Source organism: Phasianus colchicus, chromosome 18, assembly GCF_987193195.1.
Source record: "Phasianus colchicus chromosome 18, bPhaCol1.hap1.1, whole genome shotgun sequence".
Classification (NCBI taxonomy): domain Eukaryota; kingdom Metazoa; phylum Chordata; class Aves; order Galliformes; family Phasianidae; genus Phasianus; species Phasianus colchicus.
In genome coordinates, this window is record NC_143453.1 from 8,745,960 (window position 1) to 8,766,325 (window position 20,366).

Here is a 20,366-nt window from a genome sequence, read left to right on the forward strand (position 1 = left end):
GTGAAGCATCCTCCTTGCTCCCATGCTGCCATCCCAGGGATCCAAACAGCTCCTGGTGCCCACATGGCACCACCTGACACCCCTCTCGCTTCCCCCCAACCCCTCAGCACCATGCAAGGAAGAAAGAAAGTGGCTTCTTACCCTTCTTTGCTGTTTCCATCTCCTCTTCAGTCCAGCGAGAGCTTTCATTCATCTCCAGAGAGGCTGAGAGAGGAAAGAGAGGAGAGCGGTCAGTGGGATGGGCTGAGCGAGCCCATGGGCACCACACCCCAAATCCACTCCATGGACACCCCGTTCTAAACCAAACCACACAGACGTCTTGAACTGACGCGGTGGGCACCGCATCCCAAACCCACCCGCAGACGCCGTGCCCCCGGCCCTCTCGCAGGAGGTGCACCGCAGCCCATGTGCAGCACCCTCCCGGGATGCATCGCAGTGACGCACAGCTCCGCTTTGGTTTCTTTGGGGCTGGAAGCACAGCCAGATGGCTCGAGGGAGGCACCATATTTCCTGCTGAACGGGTGCCACGCTCTCTGGCCCGCCAACAACAGGTACCTAAGCTGGAGCCGACACCGGCTGCGTGCTTTGGAGGTGGCAGACGTGGGGTGGGACCATCACCCTCAGCAGAGACGGAGAAACAGCGTCACCCTGGTGACTCGGGCACGCCAACCGCATCTGCCAAGGGTGCCAGCCCTGCTGACAGTGGCTGCTGGGGACAGCAACCCCGTCACTGCGCTTTGGGACATCCCAGAGCCACATCTGGGGGAGGACTGACCCAGGGATGTGCAGTAGCAGAGGGCAACAGGGAGAGCAGGGGATGGCTGTCACCACTCCACTCCCGGTGTGGGGACCCTGGGGTCCTGTGTGCAGCACTGCACACCCGTCCCACTGGCAGCCTGGCACGAGAGCAAACCCTACAATAACAAGCCAGGCTGTGAGTCAGAGGCAAAAAAACAACGCGGTAAGGAAACAGATTTCCGGTTCGGGCTGCCAATGGGTTATTACTCTAAACAACAGGCGAAGCATTATTTCAACAGTGATGAGAGATGTTTTGACAGTGTCCTTTTAGAATGGAAAACAGGCCGATAGGTTAGGCTGGAGGATACAGACAAGGAAGGGAGCACCTTCCAGGGTCTGAACCCAGCAGGAGGACGCATCAGTGCCTGAATGGAGGGATTCCCTCCCCAAGCTATGGGGCACAGCTGCAGGTGCCACCCGAGCATGGAACTTCCTCCAGCTCCATAGCACAGGGAAATGGAGACCTCCCAGCTATGCCCTCCCTGGGCACAGGTGGGGCTGCATCTCTCACTTCCTTGAAGCCGAGTGTCCCCAGTGCTCTCTCATTTACCTGAAGCCGTGTGTCACAAGCTCAGCTCTGAGATGACTGTTACTGCACGGCAAGGAACCGTCAGAGCGATGGCCCATTTGCTTTGATTAACGATATTTACTGAGGTTGCGCAGTTATGTAACAGATGCCTACTGGGAGCTCCGGCACGCTGCAGTTAAACCACAGTATGGTTTTGTGTTGTTTTTTAATGTTCAATCAGTATTTAAAACGCAATAACTTCCTTCGCCAACCTAAATTAAAGCACGATTGAAGACAAAAAGAGTAACCAGTCGCTCAGATCTGCCGCTGAAATCCATCCATTTCCTTTTCCCAATCTAACAGGGTCGGAAGCCTTTCCTCCCCGCTCACACAGCTCTGGGATACCAGGATGAAAAATCCCATCTGAGTTACTGGCATTATCTGCTGCTTCTCTGCAGCACTGCTGAACAAGTTCGAGATGGAGCACAGGGCTCCACTGTGCATGGAACTATTTATATCAGCGGTACGAGAGCAGCGCCCGCCATCAGGCTTCAGCCAGTTGTCAGCAGAGAACAGGGAGCGAAACACCTCCGGGTGATTTATAGCACATGGAACAGAGCGAGCAAGGAACTGTGGGGAAAGGAAACCGAGAGGAGTCACCCTGCTTTATTTTCACTTGCCTTAGGTGCTGCGGTCATAATTTTGTACTTGACGGAGTACAAAACATTGGAAAATCAGCCAAATTCCTTCATTTATTTGCTGCTCTAAGTCAGTTTCCATGGGTAACCACTATCAGGGCTGCAAACGCCAGAGGCAGACACACACGAATGGGGCTACGGATGCTACTGTGAATTCCTGCCTAACCCGAGCGGCCCTCGGATGGGGCAGAAGAGCACTGGGGACAAACACGGGGAGATCAGGGAAACGAGCAGGGAAATGCTGCCCTGAGCGCAACGCCGGGCTGCACGGCACGGCTGCAGCCAGGGTGCTGGCTCCTAACGCACACCAGTGCTGGTCAGCACAGCACACCACGTGCTCCCCACTCCCCATGCCCACAGCTACGCACCCAGCTCAGCGCTCTGCTGCGGCGTGGCCGCCTCCTCGCTGTTGGCTTCGTTGGCCATGGAGCGGGTGATGCGGCCCTTGCGCCGGCCCTGGCTGTTGGCTGTTTTGCGGCCTTTGGAGGCAACGGTTTCCTTCTCATCGTTGTCTTCCCCGGACGTGTCGTCGTTCTTGTCCCTGCAAAACCAGGGAGAGAAGAAATCACTGTTGGGCCGGCATCAGTTTTAGGTCAAACAACTGCCTCCCTGCACGTGCTTGAGGTGCTTTTGGAGGGGCGGGTCAGCATTTTTTGCACACGCAGACCCTCTTCCTGCCTAATTTGGGGTTGTTGGTGGGGGGGTCGTTCTGCAGCTGGCTGCAGCTCCACCACCGCGTGCACGCAGGGACCTGACAGAGACAGGTTTAATACCAGGCCATTCAAATTCATCACTGCCTCCTCCTCATTTATCTTCCTGAAAAGGACCTGCTGGTAAATGTCTCAGCAGCCTGGATATAATGAAGCCAGATGTTCCTTTAAAGCAAGCATTAAGCCCATTACAGAGCACTAGCAGCCCGCGTGCCAGCCTCTCCCCGCCGCAGCTCCGGCGCTCCCTGTTAGTTATGACTGTGTCAGACAGCGGGGCGGGTGCAGCCATAAAACCGCTCCCATCCCTCACTCTGGAAGCTCTCACGTTGACATCAATAACACTAAAGGTGAAGTGCCGCACTCGGCTGCGCTCAGCCAGCTCCAGCAGCGCGGGGAGGCTCTCACAACAGCAAAACAAGCCCGGGGAACAGGGCGGCTTTGCGGGTTGAGCAGGTTTAAAAATAAAAGTACATCAGAGAGATGTTTGGGAGCAGCAGGGATGAGAACTAACAGGAGGGCAGGCGCTCCCCTTCCTTCCCTCCTTGCAGAGGAGGAGGTGAGCACACGCAGTCCCATATGGCGGCAGGCAGCCCTGGACCGCATCCCGTCCTGCATCCTACTGCTGCATCCCACCCCGCGTCCCACCTCACCTCCCACCGCTGCATCCCGTCCCACACTCCATCCCACATCCCAGCACTGCTGGGAAGGAACCAGGAGCTCCCACATTCTGGGGTCTGTAGGCAGGAGGGACCTTGGGAAGGTTTCGCTTACTTTGTCAGTTCTTCTTTGTCATTTTCTGTTTCCTGTTTGTCTTCCTCCTTGTCTCCCTCCTTCTCCTTTTCCTTCTCTTTTTCATCTTTCTCTTCTTGGCTGCTCCGGGGCATTTGCTGCTGCTGCTGCAAAACAAGGCACATAAAACAACAAACTTTCAGTGCAGGGCCAGAAAAACAGCAGCACCTGGGCCAACCCAAACAACCACAACCGAACTACACCGGGGGGCAATGGCCAGGAGGAAAACGTGCTGCGGGGTGCCCATCTGCAGCAGGACTGAAAGTATTATGGGGGCATTAAGGGGCTGTGGGATCAGCCGTGGCCATGCCATGCTCTGGCTCCCATGGAAGACAGTGCAGCAGCCTTGCTGTGCCCTTTGGGAGGGGCTGAGCAAAGCCCAGGGGCTGAGCACATGGTGACACCAGGGAGGGATGCGGTGGTTGTGGTGTTCCCGGATTTTGTTTCTACAGCTGCAGGAAGGAGGATGCTGGGGAGGCCCGGTTCCCCGACCTCCCTTCCCCCTGGTGACCAGCAAATGAGAGGAATTTCAGAGAAAAGGAAAATTAGAGGCGGAAATGATTTATTCAGCCGTCCTGCTCCCAGCTAATGCAGCCAGCAACACCAGGATTGGGTTGGGATTGAGGCCTTAAAGGATCGAACCCAGCAGGTGGTCCAGCACCGGTGTCAGACCAGTAAGCCAGTCCCAAACTCCGCAGAGAAGCAGCGGGCGCTTGGCGGGAGCCTGGCTGTGAGTTGGAGTCCAGCTGCAGAGAAGCAAGGGGCACGGCACGGCACTCACTACCCTGAACTCCCTGACCCCCTGAGTCACACTGCAGGCAGCAGTGAACCTCACATGGGTTCAGCCCCAGGAGGAGCTGCAGGTGACAGCAGAGACCTGCCCAGAGCTGGGCTTCGTGGGAGCATGAGGAGCAGGCTGTGTTCCAGCCATCGTCTCCCATGCCTCTGCCCTTCCCCATGTGCTGCAGGAGGGGAGGGGTGTCCAGGTTAGTTCTGTAGCCCTCCCACCCCTTCTTCCAGAGTGTTTTGTTTTGGAGAGGAGGGCCAGCAGACTCCAGGCTTGCCTCTGTGGATGTCTTAAGCCGAGGTGGTGGGACACCAACTAGCGCTTCTCCCACTGCAGAGAGCATCTTAATCCAAGGATGCCCTCTAGTGCTTGCCCTGTTCCAGCTGGGGTATGGTGCCCAATGACAGGACTGTGTGGGGACAGAAACACCAGAGGCCACCCAGCCCCAGTGCTGCATCCCCAAAGCTCAGCCCCAAAGCCACTGGGGCCGACACTGGGCACAGGGAGGTGACAGCTGGGAGCCAACCCCTTGCCCCAAGGCGGCCGTCCTCAGGCTGCCCATGGTGCACAGCGCCTATTCTTAGCCCTGGCTGTGGCCCAGCTCGGGATGATTCAAGGGATGGGACGCCATCCCAAAGCGTGACGGGCCAGGAAATGCTTCCCCAATTACCAGCCCATGCTGCCTTCTGATTCATGCTGCCCCACTTTGAGGCGGGCCGGCAGGTGGGTTGGCCACAGGATGAGCTGCGGGCCAGCAACAAAACTGCTCGATGGAGCCTCCCCTTCAAGCACAGCCCCATGGCCCCAGGCAGAGGCACCTAGGTGGCAAAGGGACACACTCAAAGCCAAGGAAGGAGCCGGTGGCAGTGAGTAGGGCCATCCCTTCCATCCCTCCCTCCCAGGCCAAGCGTTCATGTTGCCGCCCGCCCTTCCTCCCCAGCATCGCGCTGTTTGGTTTTGCTGCCAACACATCCTGTTTATTTAAAAAGGCCCCGGGACAAATCGCATGCTGTACGTGCAAGCGAGAGCCCAATCCCACTCCGAACCCGCAGAGCCACGCGGCCTCCTTCACTGCTGCTCCATAATGCCAAACATCTGCTCACCTCCGACCCCAGAGCAGTGGGAGGAGCAGAGCGGTGCCAGCCCCCCTGGAAGCCCCCACGCAGCCCCACCGATCCACCCCACGCAGCGCAGTGACACAAGGACGGCTGCCCATATCGTCCCACCCTGCCTGCCTGGCACATCGCATCCAGGGGACACCCGCTTCCAGGTAGGTCCCAGACACCGAAGCTGAGAATGGACCAACTCGCAGCACTGCTCGCCGCCCCCCGGGCTGCAGCGCCCTGGCTCTGGCTGGGAACAAGCAGCAGCAAGGGAGAGATGCGGCTCCTCCCATTCTGCTTCCTCCCTCGGTGGGAGGATGTGGGACGCCGCTCCCCACCTTCACCCTCCCCAGCCCCACAGCACTGTGACGGAGCCATATGGATCCAGCCAGGAACGCCGTGCCGCCGTCAGCCCCATCGCACCCCAGCCCCCAGCACTCACCTCCCCGGCACCTGGCTCACGCTCACGGCCGCTCCCCGCCAGCCCCACCGCCGGCCGCGGGCCCCTGCTCAGCGCCCAGCCATCCGGGCTCGCTGTGCCTTACGTTCTCCAGCTCCGAAGGCTTCCTGACGATTTGCATAGTTAAGCCGTAAACTAACCACAACATTCCTCTTATGATTTTGCAATCTGCTGGAATAACGTGGTCGCTCTAAGTCGAGTCGATGAATCATCATCTATAAACCACAGCTCTCGTCACCAGGGCTCTCAGCGCTGGCTGCAGCCGGCGTGATTAATCCGCGAGGATGCCAAGCTTTAACCTACAGCGCAGGGCTATTTATTTTCCAAACTCCCAAACCTCCAGAGAACCACTGCTCCTGCCTTCCCCGTCCCCTCCATGGTGACACACGCACACCGGGCTGCAGCAGGCGAGCGGAGCCATGCGGACACCTCACTGCCCACAGCACAGCACAGAACTCTCCGCTGGGCCCGGCCCCGTGCCCAGGGCACCGCTCTCCTCTGACGCCATGGGGGTCCTTGAGGACATCCACCCTGAGTCCCGTCCTGCTGGGATGGTGACAGGGATGGGAGAGTTTTCAGAGGAACTCTTGCCTCAGCACTGGATTTCCTGCTCATGGGATGCCACTTGGCAGCTGGATCACATCACCTCTATCACCACCATCACCACGCCCTGGGCTCCTACTGAAGGCAACAACTGGCACAGGCTGCCAAGGGAGGCTGGGGGGTTCACCATCCCTCGAGGTGTTCCAGAACCATGTAGATGTGGCACTGATGGATGTGCTCAGCAGGCACGGTGGGGGTGGGCTGGGGATGAACTTGGGGATCTTTTCCAACCTTAATGATTCTATGAAAAACCACCACATCTCACCTGCTCCTCCAGCTGAAAGGAGTGAGCCCGCACCCTACACTGCCTAGCACACTGAAAGCTGGACACACCAGTCCCTTACCTACAAGCATACCCCAGGCATCACAGCCACGAGCTCTGCACTGTTCACTCAGCATGTTCCCAGCCGTGACCACGGGCTCTCCCCAGTCATGTCACTACGAACTCTCCCTCCCCACTGCAGACCCCCGGCTGTGCCTCTGCCATGCTTGGGGCACTGCTGACTCCTTTCTCCCACGGGTGACTTCAGATTCGTGGCATTTACAACGTTCTCCAGGGGAGCCGGGGCCGAGGTCACCACACGCAATCAGGGAGCTGCAAATTAAAACCAGCTCAAGATAAGGCGAAGGCAGAAGGCCCTGGAATGCCTGGGGCTGGCTTACCATGTGCATCCTTCCACCCGCTTTCATGCTGGATGCAGAACACAGGCAGGAGGGGTTATGAATACATACAGACGTATCACAAATACGTATATATGTATCACGTAAGCGGCTCCAGAGCCTGAAGCCTCTGATGCGCTGGTCTGGAACGCCTCAGCCCCTGCTGCCACCCACTGCCACACAGCCAGGCTTCTCACGGCCACACATAGCACCCTCTGCTCCTGGGAGAAACCACAAATCCAAACAAGCCGCTGCCAAAACAAGGAGGGGAAGAGGAATGTCTGCTGGCTGCACCACTTTGATCGCTCACGGCCCAGCGCTGGGTTGGATGTTGTTGGCTGGGGAAGTGAGTAAGAAATGGGAGGACAGGCTCACATCTGATAAGGGAAATGGTAGGGAGCTCAGTGGGGAGCACACGGCCGCCCCAGGACCGCACTGCTTCTCCACTGGTTAACCACAGGACACTGGGGCACAGTGACCATGGAGGAGTGCAGCTGGCAGGTCCTTGGCACCACGGTGATGGACTGACGGCTGGACACAATGACCTTATAGGTCTTTTCCAACCACAAGGATTCCATGGTTCTATGGCTGGGAGCCTCTTGGCACAGCCAAGCCCAGTGGGCACTGATACGTGGGGTCTGGTGAACGCCCTCCTATGGCACAGTGATCTCACCCAAGCACGGAAGCAATTGAACAGGATCCTGCTCACGCAATCCCTCCTTAACATCACCGAGGGCTTTTCCATAAGTGGAAATGTTTCTTTTCTGGGTCACTGCTGAGTTTTTTGAGAAGTGATTTGACTGCTTGCAAAGGGAAAATGACCCGAGGGGATGAATGCACAGCATTTGGAAGTGGCAGAGAGGAGCCCCACTTGCTCCCAGGCGGGGAACACGTGTTTCCTCCTCTCTGTGGTCTGCATGCCATGCTCTGCCCCACTGCCAGGCTCTGCTTCCTGGCTGCGCAGTGACCCCCCCCCTTGGCTCCCTAAATCAGGGGATGGGGCTCACAGCTCCCAGTCAAAAACTGTCATTAAAACAGCTCATCCCAAATCCTTTCCTACCCAAGCCCCACCAGGAGGATGCCAGCCCCCTGCAGAGCAGTGGCCCCAACCCCATCACTGCACACATGAGCATGGGACACTTGCCCCAGGCCGCATCAACCTGCTGCTGCAGGAACACTGGTCTGAGCATGCAGTGAGCCGGGGGGGTCACATCACTGTTACATGACTTAAATTACCACCAAGATGTAATTAAGATCAGCAGCTGGCATTCCATGCTGGTGCCACCACAAAGGAGAGTGGCCACATCCCACCAGCCAGTGCCAATCCCAAATTCTCACTGCTGTCCTTGTGTGGCAGCTGTGGGGACCTGAGTAGCAATCTTCCCACAGCAACGCATCCTTCGGTTTTCCCAAATATGGCCAACAGAGTTCTCATATAATCACCCCCAAAACTGCAGCTGGGATTTCAGGAATGTAAGTTTCCACTGTGTTCGCCCACTGAGCTGTCTGGAGGGTGGCAGGGCTAAGGGAAAGCTGTGATGGGGCTGCACCGGGCGTACAGTGCACCTCACGGGGTATCACCAGGGATGGGGCTTGGGAGCAAAGGGAACACGGACAGGAAGAGCCTCTACTACCACTCCTGGGACAGCCCAGCAGCAGACTGACTGCATTTCTTGTGCTGGAGGGGGGTCAGGTTGAATATTAAGAAAAAATAATGTTCAGAAAGAGCAGTAATGCATTGGCATTGGCTGTCCAGGGAGGTGGCGGGATCACCATCTCCAGAGGTGTTCAGGAACCACGGGGATGTGGCAATGAGGGACGTGGTTGGTGGGCATAGTGGGGGTGGGCTGGAGTTTTACTTGGTGATCTTAGAGGTCTTTTGCAACTTCAGTGATTCTATGACACCCCCAAGAGGACACAGCAGGACTCCAGCCACCTCCCAGCCTGCACACCAGAATGTGGTGCCCACAACAGGTTCAGTGTTTCATGGGGACTCCTCCAGCTGCCTTGGCCACCAGTGGTGCTGTCTGACTGCAAACCTGCATGGAAAACTGAGCCAGACCCATCCCCTCCAAAAACCCCAAATGGAGAAGATCTGGGGAGCTGTTTCAGGACAGATGTCATTCCCGAAGAGTTCTGAGAGCTCAGCACGGCCCAGTGCTGGTTTTGGCCATGCCTGCTGCTGATTTATTCCGGAATGGGAACGGTGGTCGCCACAAGGGATAATTACACAGACAAAGTCCCTTTTCCCCCAGCACGGACCTGCACAGCACTCACGCTGCTACAGCCGGGCTGAACAGCTTGCCCAACAGCCCTGCTCATGGCAGCAATTGCCAGCTTCAGGCCCGATGTGCTGGTACAGAATCGGGGCTGTCAGCAGTGAGATGTGCTCAGAAACCCCCTGCAGAGCAACTGCAGAGCCCCCTGGGAAACACACCTGCACAGCTTTTGTGACACCATCACCAAATTTATGCTTATAACCATACACCAAGCACTGGATCAGAGCATTATACCACAATTCAAACTTTTTTTTTCCCCAGTGCGAAATTACACACTTGGAAGTTATTCCTTTTAGCACTGATTCCCTCCTCTCAGGGTTAAATGAGGATTATTTTTGGAAGTGTTTGCATCTCAGGAAGCTGAACGTTGAGCACAATGATGCCTTGGATGTGTGCCCCTTCCATTCAGTGCCCGTGGGGCCGTGCCTCGCACCGGCAGCCCGTGTGTTTGGTGACAAACTGGAAGCAGAGCTGTGTGAAGTCCCCACTCTTGGCAGGAGGTTTTTAGCAGCAAGGAGCAGCTTTATTAGGAATAGCCTTTGCCAGGGGACCATCAGCCAGGGAATGAAGGGATTCTTGTTTTTTTTTAATGTTTTTAATAAGTAGGCCACAATAATTATCTTGACACTAGAGGAGCATTATTTCTACTGGTAATTATCTCTCCTTTTCTCGTAAGCCCCCCACAGCCTTCAGAAGCAAATAAGACTGCCAACCTCTCCATGAGAAACGGCACAGAGCAACAGTGCAGGGCTGCTGGAAACACGACCGTATCTGACCTCACCGCTCCTCTCATCCGATGAAATGCCCATCTCCCCTCCCCAGCAATAAATCAATTACATCTCACCTCTGGCATTTAACCACTTCAGCCCTCACAGCACCACAGAATCGCTAAGGTTGCAAAAGACCTCTAAGATCACACGGAGGGTGGTGACACACTGGAATAGGTTGCCCAAGGAGGCTGTGGATGCCCCATCTCTGGAGGCATTCAAGGCCAGGCTGGATGTGGCTCTGGGCAGCCTGGTCTGCTGGTTGGCGACTCTGCACATGGCAGGGGGTTGGAACTGGATGGTCTTTGTGGTCCTTTTTAACTCAGGCCATTCTATGATTCTATGATCACCAAGTCAGCTCACCCCCACCGTGCCCTCAGTGCCACATCCCTACAGTTCATGTCCCACCACGCTCATGCTCCCAAGCCATCCTGACCTCTCTGGCCCCAGCAGCCCAACGTTCTCATACCCTGTGCTGGATCACACTCATGACAAAGAGCAATCACCCCTGCAGCCAGGGACACCTTGGGATGGTTTCAAACACCAAAGCAGGAACAGTACCTGCTGGTGTAGCACAGCAAGTCAGCGGCCACAGGACACAGACCCTGCAGATCGCCTCTCCCCCTTCACACTTGTTCCTTGCTCAGCTTAACATTGAAAGCAGAAGGAGCTGTGCTAAACGTCTCCACTGCTAACAAGAAACAAATGTGGCCTCATGTTCTAGTTGCTGTGATCTAACAAAACAGACCCTGGTAAACACTATAAAAATGTACTGGAGGGAACCACCCTGGGTTTGCTGGGAGAGGGACTGGATAATCTAATAGGGTTTTATCCATCACTAATGTCTCTGAAAAAAAAGAAGGGAAAATTGGGCCCCGTCCATGACATTCGTCATGTGCTAACTATTCTGATGTCTTAATGCTGCAGAAATCAAACTGGAGCAAGGCTACCTATCTGTCTCCCAATCAGGATCTAGACCCAAGTGCTGCTTTTTATGGCCATGCAGCACAAGGAGCTGTTTATGTCATGGGACAGGACAGTTTTTCCATTCCTATTCCCACGTTATCCAGAGAGATGCCCTGTGACACCCCCTCATTAGGTGGACAGTGGCTCACTTCACCCAGCTGGGGTAGCATGACTGTGCTGAGTTTCACACCTAGGCCGTGGGACCGCACAGGTTCATCCAGTCAGCCCCACGCAACTCCTGACACGTGGTCACCATTTGCTACAACCCCTTTTTCCAGCATCTTGGGTTTGCTTTTTCAAGCCACTGTGACCTTGGCACGAGGACAGACAAACATCAACTGCCGGAGCACAAACAACTGCCAGAAAACAGCACGTTCTGAAAGAGCAAATAATCACAGCCCACTGCAGCTCACAACCATGATCTCCATTTGCAGGGGGGAAGGAGCACTGGGGATGCTCAGCCCCAGGCTGGCACTAAGAACACGTGTCACCACGCCTCCTGAGGGACAAGGTTTCCATGCACTCCCCTGCCCTTACCTGGCTTTTCCCACGCCGCCGGTAGTTCCTCCTCACGAGATTCTTGTAGTTCTCATTCTTCTTGGTCAGGTAGTAGTACAGGACGCAGTCTGCCACCGTCTGCAATGACACGGGCAGGTCAGGGAGAGGAAGGCTTTCAGCAGCAGCATTCAGCCCCTGCCATCGCCAGATCCAATGCTTCTGAAGGGCCGCAGCCAGAGCAGCTTCCCTGCGTCACAGCAGCGCTCTGCCCGCCGGCTCAGGGGGACGAGGGACATCGCCCTGCGCTTCCGAGGGACAAAACGGGGCCTTCCCACAGGAGTGCGAGACGGGGCTGCAGAACAACGAGCGCCCTGTGCTTGGAGCAGAGCGCGGGGCCGGCCCGGGGCAGGGGGCAGGGCTGACCCCAGATGACTGTGGCAACTAAAAGCAGAACAAGGAGAGCTGCCTGTCACCCTCTGTTGCGGTGGTGCTACGCACAACCTGCCACGCGGCTGTCAGCAGGCGTTACTTCCAGCCGCCGAGCTGAGCCCGCTGCCGAGTTGCTCCGAGCACATCAAGCTGCAGCTCCCGTGGCTCTGGCTGAGTGCTGGGCTGGGCGCACTGGGGAACTGCTATGGCTGGGATGCAGCCCCGCTCCTGCCCACGAGTCCTGACCCTCACAGCGTGGGCACCTGAACTACATCCCCATGGAGGGGCTCAGCAGTTGTGTTAACAGGACCAACCTGCAGACCCCCACATCCCTCAGTGCCCGGGCACAGGGCTGCACTCTCCCCACCCTTACACAGAGCAGAACCATTTGCAGCAACAGATTGTAACTTTTAAAGTGTTAATTGGATGCCTTTCTAATCTAGCCCTGATTATACACACACACACGAACACAAAAACTTACAGTCATCTGTTCCAAGGGCTAAGATCACTATTTTTTTTTTTTAATGCAATTTAAAAATCTATTAATTCATTACATTGAGCCATACTTTGCATCTCTCTCCAACTGGATAATAGATGTGTTCTGTATCATAATTACAGCCTGATTTACAAACGAGTACAAATAAAATTAGAAGACATTTTACAGCTTGGAACACAGGCTGGATTGTGAGCCTCATCCAAGTCCCAACACTTTCAGCGTTAACAAGTGAGAAAGGCTGAAACGAGCCTGGTGCCTCACAGCATGCCCAGCATCACGAGGCTGCTGCCGCAGTGCTGCTTTGGACAGTAAAGTTGAGCTCTTACAAACCATCTCCCCAGGCAGAGACATGCACGGTGAGAGTGATTTAAGCTGGAAGGGACCTCTGAGCCCAATCCCCTGAAAGCAAAGGGTTTCCCTGCCTGAACAGATACTGTATGGATGAAATGTGGCATGAGATAGGCAAAGGAGCTGACTACAAGGACTAGAGAAGCTACAGCTGTTTCTTGCTCAGGAGACCACCTGGTCCACTTCCACCCTCCCAGACTGGGTCCACCCAGGACTTGCCCATATGGCCTGTCCCACAGGAGGCACGTGACCTTGCTCAGAACAGGACCAGACCGTAAAATCAAGGAGAGAGAGCACAAGGCAGGCTGCAGCCACACAGAAAGCTTACCTTCCTGTCCAGAAAGGAGGCAATCAGGCCAAAGTTCTTAGGGTGCTGCATGAACCTGTGGGAGCAGAAGGACAGGGTGAGTGCAGGCACCAACTCTGACTCAGGTGCTGGCTGGGTGGGAGGCCAGCTCCCTGAAGGACCTGTTGATTTGGGAACATACTTGGTGCTGCTCAGCATCTCAGGAAGTTGAGAAACTGATATTTAGCCTAACAGTGGAGCTGGGGCTCTGATAGGCTCATGTTCACCACAGGATGGCAGAGAGCAGGGGGATCAAAAGTGCCCAAAAGCTGTCTGTGCTCGACCCCATGGCCACCAAAACATGCCCCAAGGACAGGATGGGCCCTGAGTGGGAGGACAGGAATGGAATGTGGGCAGAACATAGTGAGCAGCTCAAACAAAGTCACTGCTGGGGCACTAAGCTGGACTGATTCCAGCATGGAATGGGGGTTGTGGGTGATGGTGTGAGGTTTGGGGCACGAGGGGAAATGGAGGACAGCAACGAGAGCACAATGCTCGGGCAGTTAACAGAGTGCAGTCTCTACCCCAAGAAAGGCTGCAGCCTTTCTTCCTTCAAGTGTTCCAAAGGGCAAAACTTATCCAAATATAACACAGACACCCAAGGGAGATCTCCCAAGACATGTGAGTGAATAAATAAGAGGGTAACAAAGGAGACATCAGTAATGCTAAGCATACAAATTGCAATAACTTTTTTTTTTCTTTCTTTCTTTTTTTTACAAGCAGCTGGGCTGTGGAATCACATCAGAGATCTCATGTGATGTGCTGTACATGGCAAGAACCAGAGGGCTGATCAAAGCAGGGGGTTTTCAAGACCATGTTATCAATTGCTCTGAGCCACCTGGGAGCTGCGATCCTTTGGCCTTGCTTATAGCTCCTGAGTGCCCATCTCCTTCAATTAGTTCTGTGAGAAATTCTTCTCTATTTATGCCTTGAGCTCCCATCACCCACAGTAATGACAGAGAAACCACCGTGCACAGCAGGATGCACGAGCTGGGTGTGGGTTCTCCCAGCCCCATTAGCCAGGCATGGCCCCTCCATTAAAGACCGAGTAATTAGCCTTTGCGTCATTTGTGTGCAAGCCTGGGCTGTTTGGAGTGGTGCACTTTAAGGTTAATTAGCAGTGAGGGCTCTCCTCTACAATAGGCTTGGAATTGGTTTGCTTATTTGCTCTTTTTTGGTCCATCTTGGCAATTCCTTACTTCAGCTGCAAGCAGGAGCTGTTGTGAGCAGGAGAGGGAAGGGGAGGTCCTGGCACTGAGCGTGAGCACTGCCCTTGTTCACACGGAGGGATCCCTGGGCGCCGTGCAGGTGAGCACCTGAACTACACACCATCACCGAGACCTTGTGATTCTGCAACCATCACACAGCACCCCAGCTCAGCAGGCTGCACTGCACAGGTCATATCTCACAACTCCCAGGGGCTCTACTGAGAGATGTGGCTGCACTCACTTTTCCCGGAAGGTCTCCTTCTCCTGCTCGCTCCACATGTTCATCACCTGCCGGTCCTTGTAGACCTTCATGGGGTCGTCCATGAGGCCGTTCATGTTGATGAATTTAATGCGCTGCTGGTCAGCATCGTAGAGCATGGGTGGGATGACGGCGAGCTGGCGCATCTGCTTCTCCAGGTTCTGCAGGGAAAGCAGAGAGAACAGTTGGTCAGCAGCACGGGCCCGAGGGGACCCACGGGGACAGATGTTCGAGAGGAAAGGACAGGTGGAGGAACAGGAGAATTGAAAAGCAAGCACTAGGCAGCTTTATTGCTAAGGTAATTGTAAACGAAATGCTGAAAGAGGCTATCGCCATCAGCTAGGAAGCAATTAATCTTACACTGTGAAATAAAAGGCTTTAAGATACCGCGTGGAAATGCCTGACTTAAGGAAAACAGCTCCTGCCCACAACGGGAGAGGAATCAAAGCGGCAGAGGCACAGGGAGCAGCCCTCCTACCCAGGGCCATGTGAGGCCCAATCCCCTCTAACTGCCAGCATCATGCTGAAAGCTTTCTGGAAGGGGGGCAAGGACACTGCCCATGTAGCACCTGGCTGCTCTGAACACCCCGGGGGGTGTTATCTCATCATGGGAGGACAGAGGCACAGCTCAGGGCCAAAACACTGACTCTGACGAATGCAGAAAGCCCTGGCTGAAAGCTGATGTTCTCGGCCATGGCTGGGAGACGGAGGCTCTTCCCTCCCAAGTGAAACCATTCACTGCAGCTCGCCTCCGTGCCAAGAGAGTGGAACCCTTGTGAAACCAGATCCAACTGAAGCCAAGGTCATGGGGATGTTTCAAGATGAATGGAGCACTCCCAGAAGATGTGGGCCAACTGGCTCATGTACAAACCATTCATTCCATAGGATTCCCCAGTGTCAGGCTGCACAGCCCATTCAAAACAAAGTGAAACAGAAAAACCTCTCTACACGCCAGCCAGGGCACCAGCCCTCTTCTCTTCCCACTCTTTTGGCTTCCTTGGAGCGGAACTAGGGGTGAAGAGGAGGAGGAAGGAGAACCTGGTCTCACCTCTTGCTCTGAGAGCCCATCGATGATCTCCGACACCTCGTGCTCACTGCGTGCAGCTGACATGGAGAGCCCTCCACTGCCCCTCTGTCCTACCCTGCTGGGAAAGGGCAATGGGACACTCAGGAACTGATGCTCCACACTCCATGACACAAAGCACAGCTCTCACTGTCCCTTGCTCGTTACCTGTGCTGGCAGCCACCTCTGCATCGCTACAACACAAGGCCATTTCACACCCAACCATACCCTCCCACCGTATTTTCTCATGCTCACTTCATCACATGATGGTGATGGCATGAACGTATCTGTGCTAGCAGTGAGCAATCAGTGCCATGCCATCACATCTGGCATGCAAATGCTGCAGGAACATTTAAATAAAAATCACCCATTGGCATCTATCCCCCCTCCAGCATCACCACACATCCCAAGGAATTCAAGCTTTCCTTATCGAGCGGGTACAAGTTTAAAACATTTGACAGTTCCATTTCTCCCCTTTTTTTCATGATAAAATAAAGCGTCCAAAGAGGAAAATTTCACACATCCAGCTGCTTGCAGGGCACTGGTCAGGAATGGCAGACACAGGACAAGACAGACACTGCTGTGGAGTCTGCTCCCTTCTCTATAGCCCCCCTGTAGGAAAGAAGGGGACAGACTCTTCAGCTGAGTCAGCTGTGATGGGACAAGGGGAAATGGCTTCAAATTAAAGAGGGGAGATTTCGATTGGGTATAGGGAAGAAGTTTTTACGCTGAGGGTGGTGAGGCACTGCACAGGGTGCCCAAAGAGGTGGTGATGGAGCTGTGGGTGTCCCTGTGCACTGCAGGCAGTGAGACCAGATGCTCTTTGGGGGCTCCTTCCAACTCAAACGGCTCTATGACTCTGCACACAACAGGTGTCTCCGGGCTCAGATGGAAAGGATGGCGAGTTTTCAGCAAGAAGGATGGGAACTGTCATCCAAAATTCAGGAAGAAAGCTCTCTAACCCCACTGTGGTGTTAGAAAGCAGCATCCCTTTATTCCTCACAATACATACCAGGTGACTTGACAATCAAGCGTTTGCTCTCAGAGTTTAAGTTCCACATTTAAACAGTTAAGACATACATATGCAATACACTAGCATACTCATTTTTTCCCCAAGATCTCATTAACATATTCTAATATCCTTCTGGGCATGAGTAGTAGAAGCCTATGGCAGTCTTAGACTACTTAACTTTCTCCTCATTTTTCCACCATCAGCTTCATCACAGTGACTTTTGGCCAACCTTTAGCTGTTTTTTCCCCAATTTGGCAAATTTCCATTGCTTGTTATGCCATAATGAGTAACTTTCTTTCTGAGTGCACTGTAACCCCAAACAATATATGTGAAATCTGAGGAAAAAGCCCTTGCACCTGGTGGATGCAAAGATAAAAGCAGTCTATTGTGACTCCAGTGCGTCTGTGAAGTAGGATTGTTGAGAAAAACAAGGCTGTTCACACATTAAGGCAAAGCTAAACCCAAAAGTTTTAGAACAAGTGCTCACTGATTCCTTTTGGAAACTAATATATTGGCCCTCAAACTAAAACACTGCTCCGTGTTGCTAAAGCAGCCTATATCAGGATCACAATATGGCATCTCCTCCTGGCAGGAAACGATGTGACCTCAGATGTGCTTTAAATATGAGGCAGAAAACAGACGGGGGTGGCAGATAGGAGACAGCTCTGTCAGTGAGATGCTGCTCCTTTCGGTGCCTGCAGCCAGTCCTACAACCTCTGCAGACGTCCCTTCCCTCTGCCCAGGCTCCATCAGAGCACGGGTGCGTTTTAAGTCACCGACATGATGAAATCCATCCACACACCGTGTACGTCTCCCACCTGAGCCCAGCAATGAGGAACCAATTAGTGCCATCCCACTCAGGTGGCCAGAAGGAGGGAGCTGCCCCAAGAATTTGGCAGCAGAGGAGCGGGCAGCCGCATTCCTGACATTTTTCCTCCTCTGATGGAGCTGAGCTGTGCCGCTCAGGGCAGAAAGCAGCCAGGGACTCTGCTGGCTCCTGCGCTCAGTGCAACTGCTGGCTATCCACCTCGAAGGGGAGAGATGGGACTGATGGCCATCCAGGCCCGTTCCTCCCACAGACCAACCCCACACCCATCAACAAACAAAAGAGAAAGGCTGTCCGCTACCGGCTCAGCCCCGTCCTACCGCTTCTCCTCTAACCTCTGCATGCGCTCTTGCAGTTCCCGCTGCTTCCGGATCTCAGGGAATTGCTTCTCATAGTATTCCCGCACTTTGCTCTCCTTGGCACGGCGCCGGGGGTTATTTTCAATGCGCTCCACTTTCTTTTCCCAGGCCTCCATCAGCTGGTCATAGCGCTGGCAGAACTTCTGTTCCTGGAAGGGCAGAGCAAGAGGGAGCTCAGCGCTGTGCCTGGGCAGGGCAGCTCCCCGAAGCCCTTCCTGACGGCTGATGTGAGTCACAGCGCTTCCAGAAACGTGGTTTGTTAGGGCACGGACACGCTGCGGGGTCTGGGACCAACCCAAGAGTAAATACTCAGTACAACCCATTGAGTGCCCTTGGGCTTTTCTCTTCCAGCCCAACAGCTTTGGTACAAGACTGCCGCCCAGCATGGCAGTGCCCTCCCACCGCCCTTCTGCCATCCTCCAACATCCAAAGGACCAGAGGAACTCCTCTCTAGCTACAACCACAGGTTGCTGCTCCAGTAACAGGAGCAGAGCTGTCAGCACACCTCATCAGGTGCACAGGGAGCTCAGACACGCCACAGCCTGCTGTTACCAAAGCCCTGAGCGCAGCCACTCCAGCCACTCGCAGGGATTTGCTCTCAGGGACACTGTGCGCAGGCTCACCCACACAGGCTGGAGTTTTAGGAAGGAAAAGCTTTCAAATATGTGCAGAACCCTCCTGTGCAGGCAAGGACACAATGAGATTCCACAGCCCTGAAGGATTAGCTCTCAGATGCTAATGTGTGGTTTCATGCTATTACCAACAGCGTTGCTGGGATGCAGCACGTGCTCTGCGTGGCCCTATCATTACTGCCATTATCAGAGCTCACAGGATGCTTTCCACGTTAGCATCGCTTCCGAACACTTAAAACAAAACACTGCAGGTGGACTGGAGCCCTGAAAACATTCAAGGTGCTGCAGTGCAGGGCAAGGAGCGGCAAGGGACAGATCCCACCTACATGGGACCCTCAGTTCTGCAGGGGATGAGGTTGGGGGAAATAATTAAGCGCTTTCAAAACTGATTAATGCTAAAGCCCTGGTGCTGCTGCACGCAGGGACACAGCACAGCTCAGTGACACGAGAGATCCTGCTCAGCCCTCACACGAACACAGCCAGCAACCAGTGGGGATTTTAAGGTTTCACTCTGAGTGAAGCCAATGCCTTCCAGGCCCCAAAGCCGGAACTGAAAGCAGATGGCGCTCTGCAAAACAATCAATGGCAAACCCCGGGCTGCTCTGCTCACCCCGCAGTGCTGCTCTGAGGCTGGGCTGGTTTCAGCAGCGGGCAGCACTCGGCTGGTATGTCAGCCACTGCAGCAGGACAGTGAGTTCCCAGCTTGGCTCCTTGTGCCATCAGCCCCTCCATCACACCAGAACTTATGGAAAGCCAAATGGGAGCCGACATGTGCAGCTAAAAGCAGCAGAGTAGTAACACCACCGTAGCACTGAAGCAGCTTGCAGGCGGTGCTGAGCCCCGGCCCTCCTGCATCCCACGCTCCCACAGCTCTGGGAACAGAGCAGCAGCTTGGTGGGGAGGAGAAGGCAACAGAAGGAGCCAGTCCAACCCCTGTGCAACCTGCACTGTTCTGTTCCCCTGCTTGATGGAGAGAAACACTTCGTGGCCAGAACCGCTCCCTCGCTACCCTTCCTTCCCTGCAGCATCGCCCCTTTGATGGCAATTAGAAACTGCTGCCAGGCAGGCTGGAGCAGCAGGAGGGATTCCTGCAGGCTCCTCATGGGGAATGGAACCTGTGGGGCTGCCCCAGCCCTGCCCAGGGCACCCCAGCACACAGAGGGCAGGAGCCAGGAAGGAGGGCTGGCATGAAGACAGGCTCTGCTAAAAATAGGGGCTGCTACAAAACAGGCAGAAAAATAGCTAAGCAGACCCATTTTGCAAACAGAATCAGCAAATGCGTGCACTTTGCAAAATCAGCAACCTTCTGTTGCCTATTTTGTAGAACAGGCAAAATGCTTCCCTAAACTGAAAAATCCCCTTTCAAGGGCACTGAATCAACTGGCTGGCAGAAATTCACCTATTTTGCATGACAGATGACTTTACTGTGAGCCATATTTTAGGACCCATGCCCTTGCAGCCCAGTTAAACCTTTTCCCCCAGCTCCTTGATACGCACAACAGAGCAGCTCATTCTGAGTTTAGCACTGTAACCAGCCGTTTCCTCAGAAAACAGCTCCTGTTTGGTTCCCTTCTGGCTCCCACAAACCACAGGACGCTGAGCTCAGTGCATGCAGCAGGACTGGGGACCTCTGCTTTACGTCCAGGGAAGATACAGAAAAGGAAACGCAGTGCACCAGGCAAGGCACTGGGCAGATCTCTGCTGGAAAACTTCCTTTTCTTTCTGACATAAAGAATTAAGCTGCTTTATGCTTTCAGAAAAA

General features: G+C 54.5%; 1 protein-coding gene across 16 annotated transcripts in view; it reads right to left on the reverse strand.

Moving 5' to 3' along the window:
* Positions 1 to 20,366, reverse strand: part of NCOR2 (nuclear receptor corepressor 2) — a 164,481-nt gene that overhangs the window by 45,411 nt on the left and 98,704 nt on the right. For 10 of the 16 annotated variants that reach the window (XM_090120774.1, XM_031592684.2, XM_031592682.2 and 7 more), the window contains 8 exons: positions 17,934 to 18,121; positions 15,761 to 15,857; positions 14,695 to 14,873; positions 13,228 to 13,282; positions 11,666 to 11,764; positions 3,486 to 3,610; positions 2,373 to 2,545; positions 142 to 204 (listed from right to left, as the gene is read on the reverse strand). In XM_090120774.1, coding sequence (XP_089976900.1) covers positions 142 to 204; positions 2,373 to 2,545; positions 3,486 to 3,610; positions 11,666 to 11,764; positions 13,228 to 13,282; positions 14,695 to 14,873; positions 15,761 to 15,857; positions 17,934 to 18,121 — 979 coding nt within the window. The remainder of the gene's footprint in view (positions 1 to 141; positions 205 to 2,372; positions 2,546 to 3,485; positions 3,611 to 11,665; positions 11,765 to 13,227; positions 13,283 to 14,694; positions 14,874 to 15,760; positions 15,858 to 17,933; positions 18,122 to 20,366) is intronic. The other 6 variants (XM_031592681.2, XM_031592689.2, XM_031592680.2 and 3 more) reach the window with 4 other exon arrangements.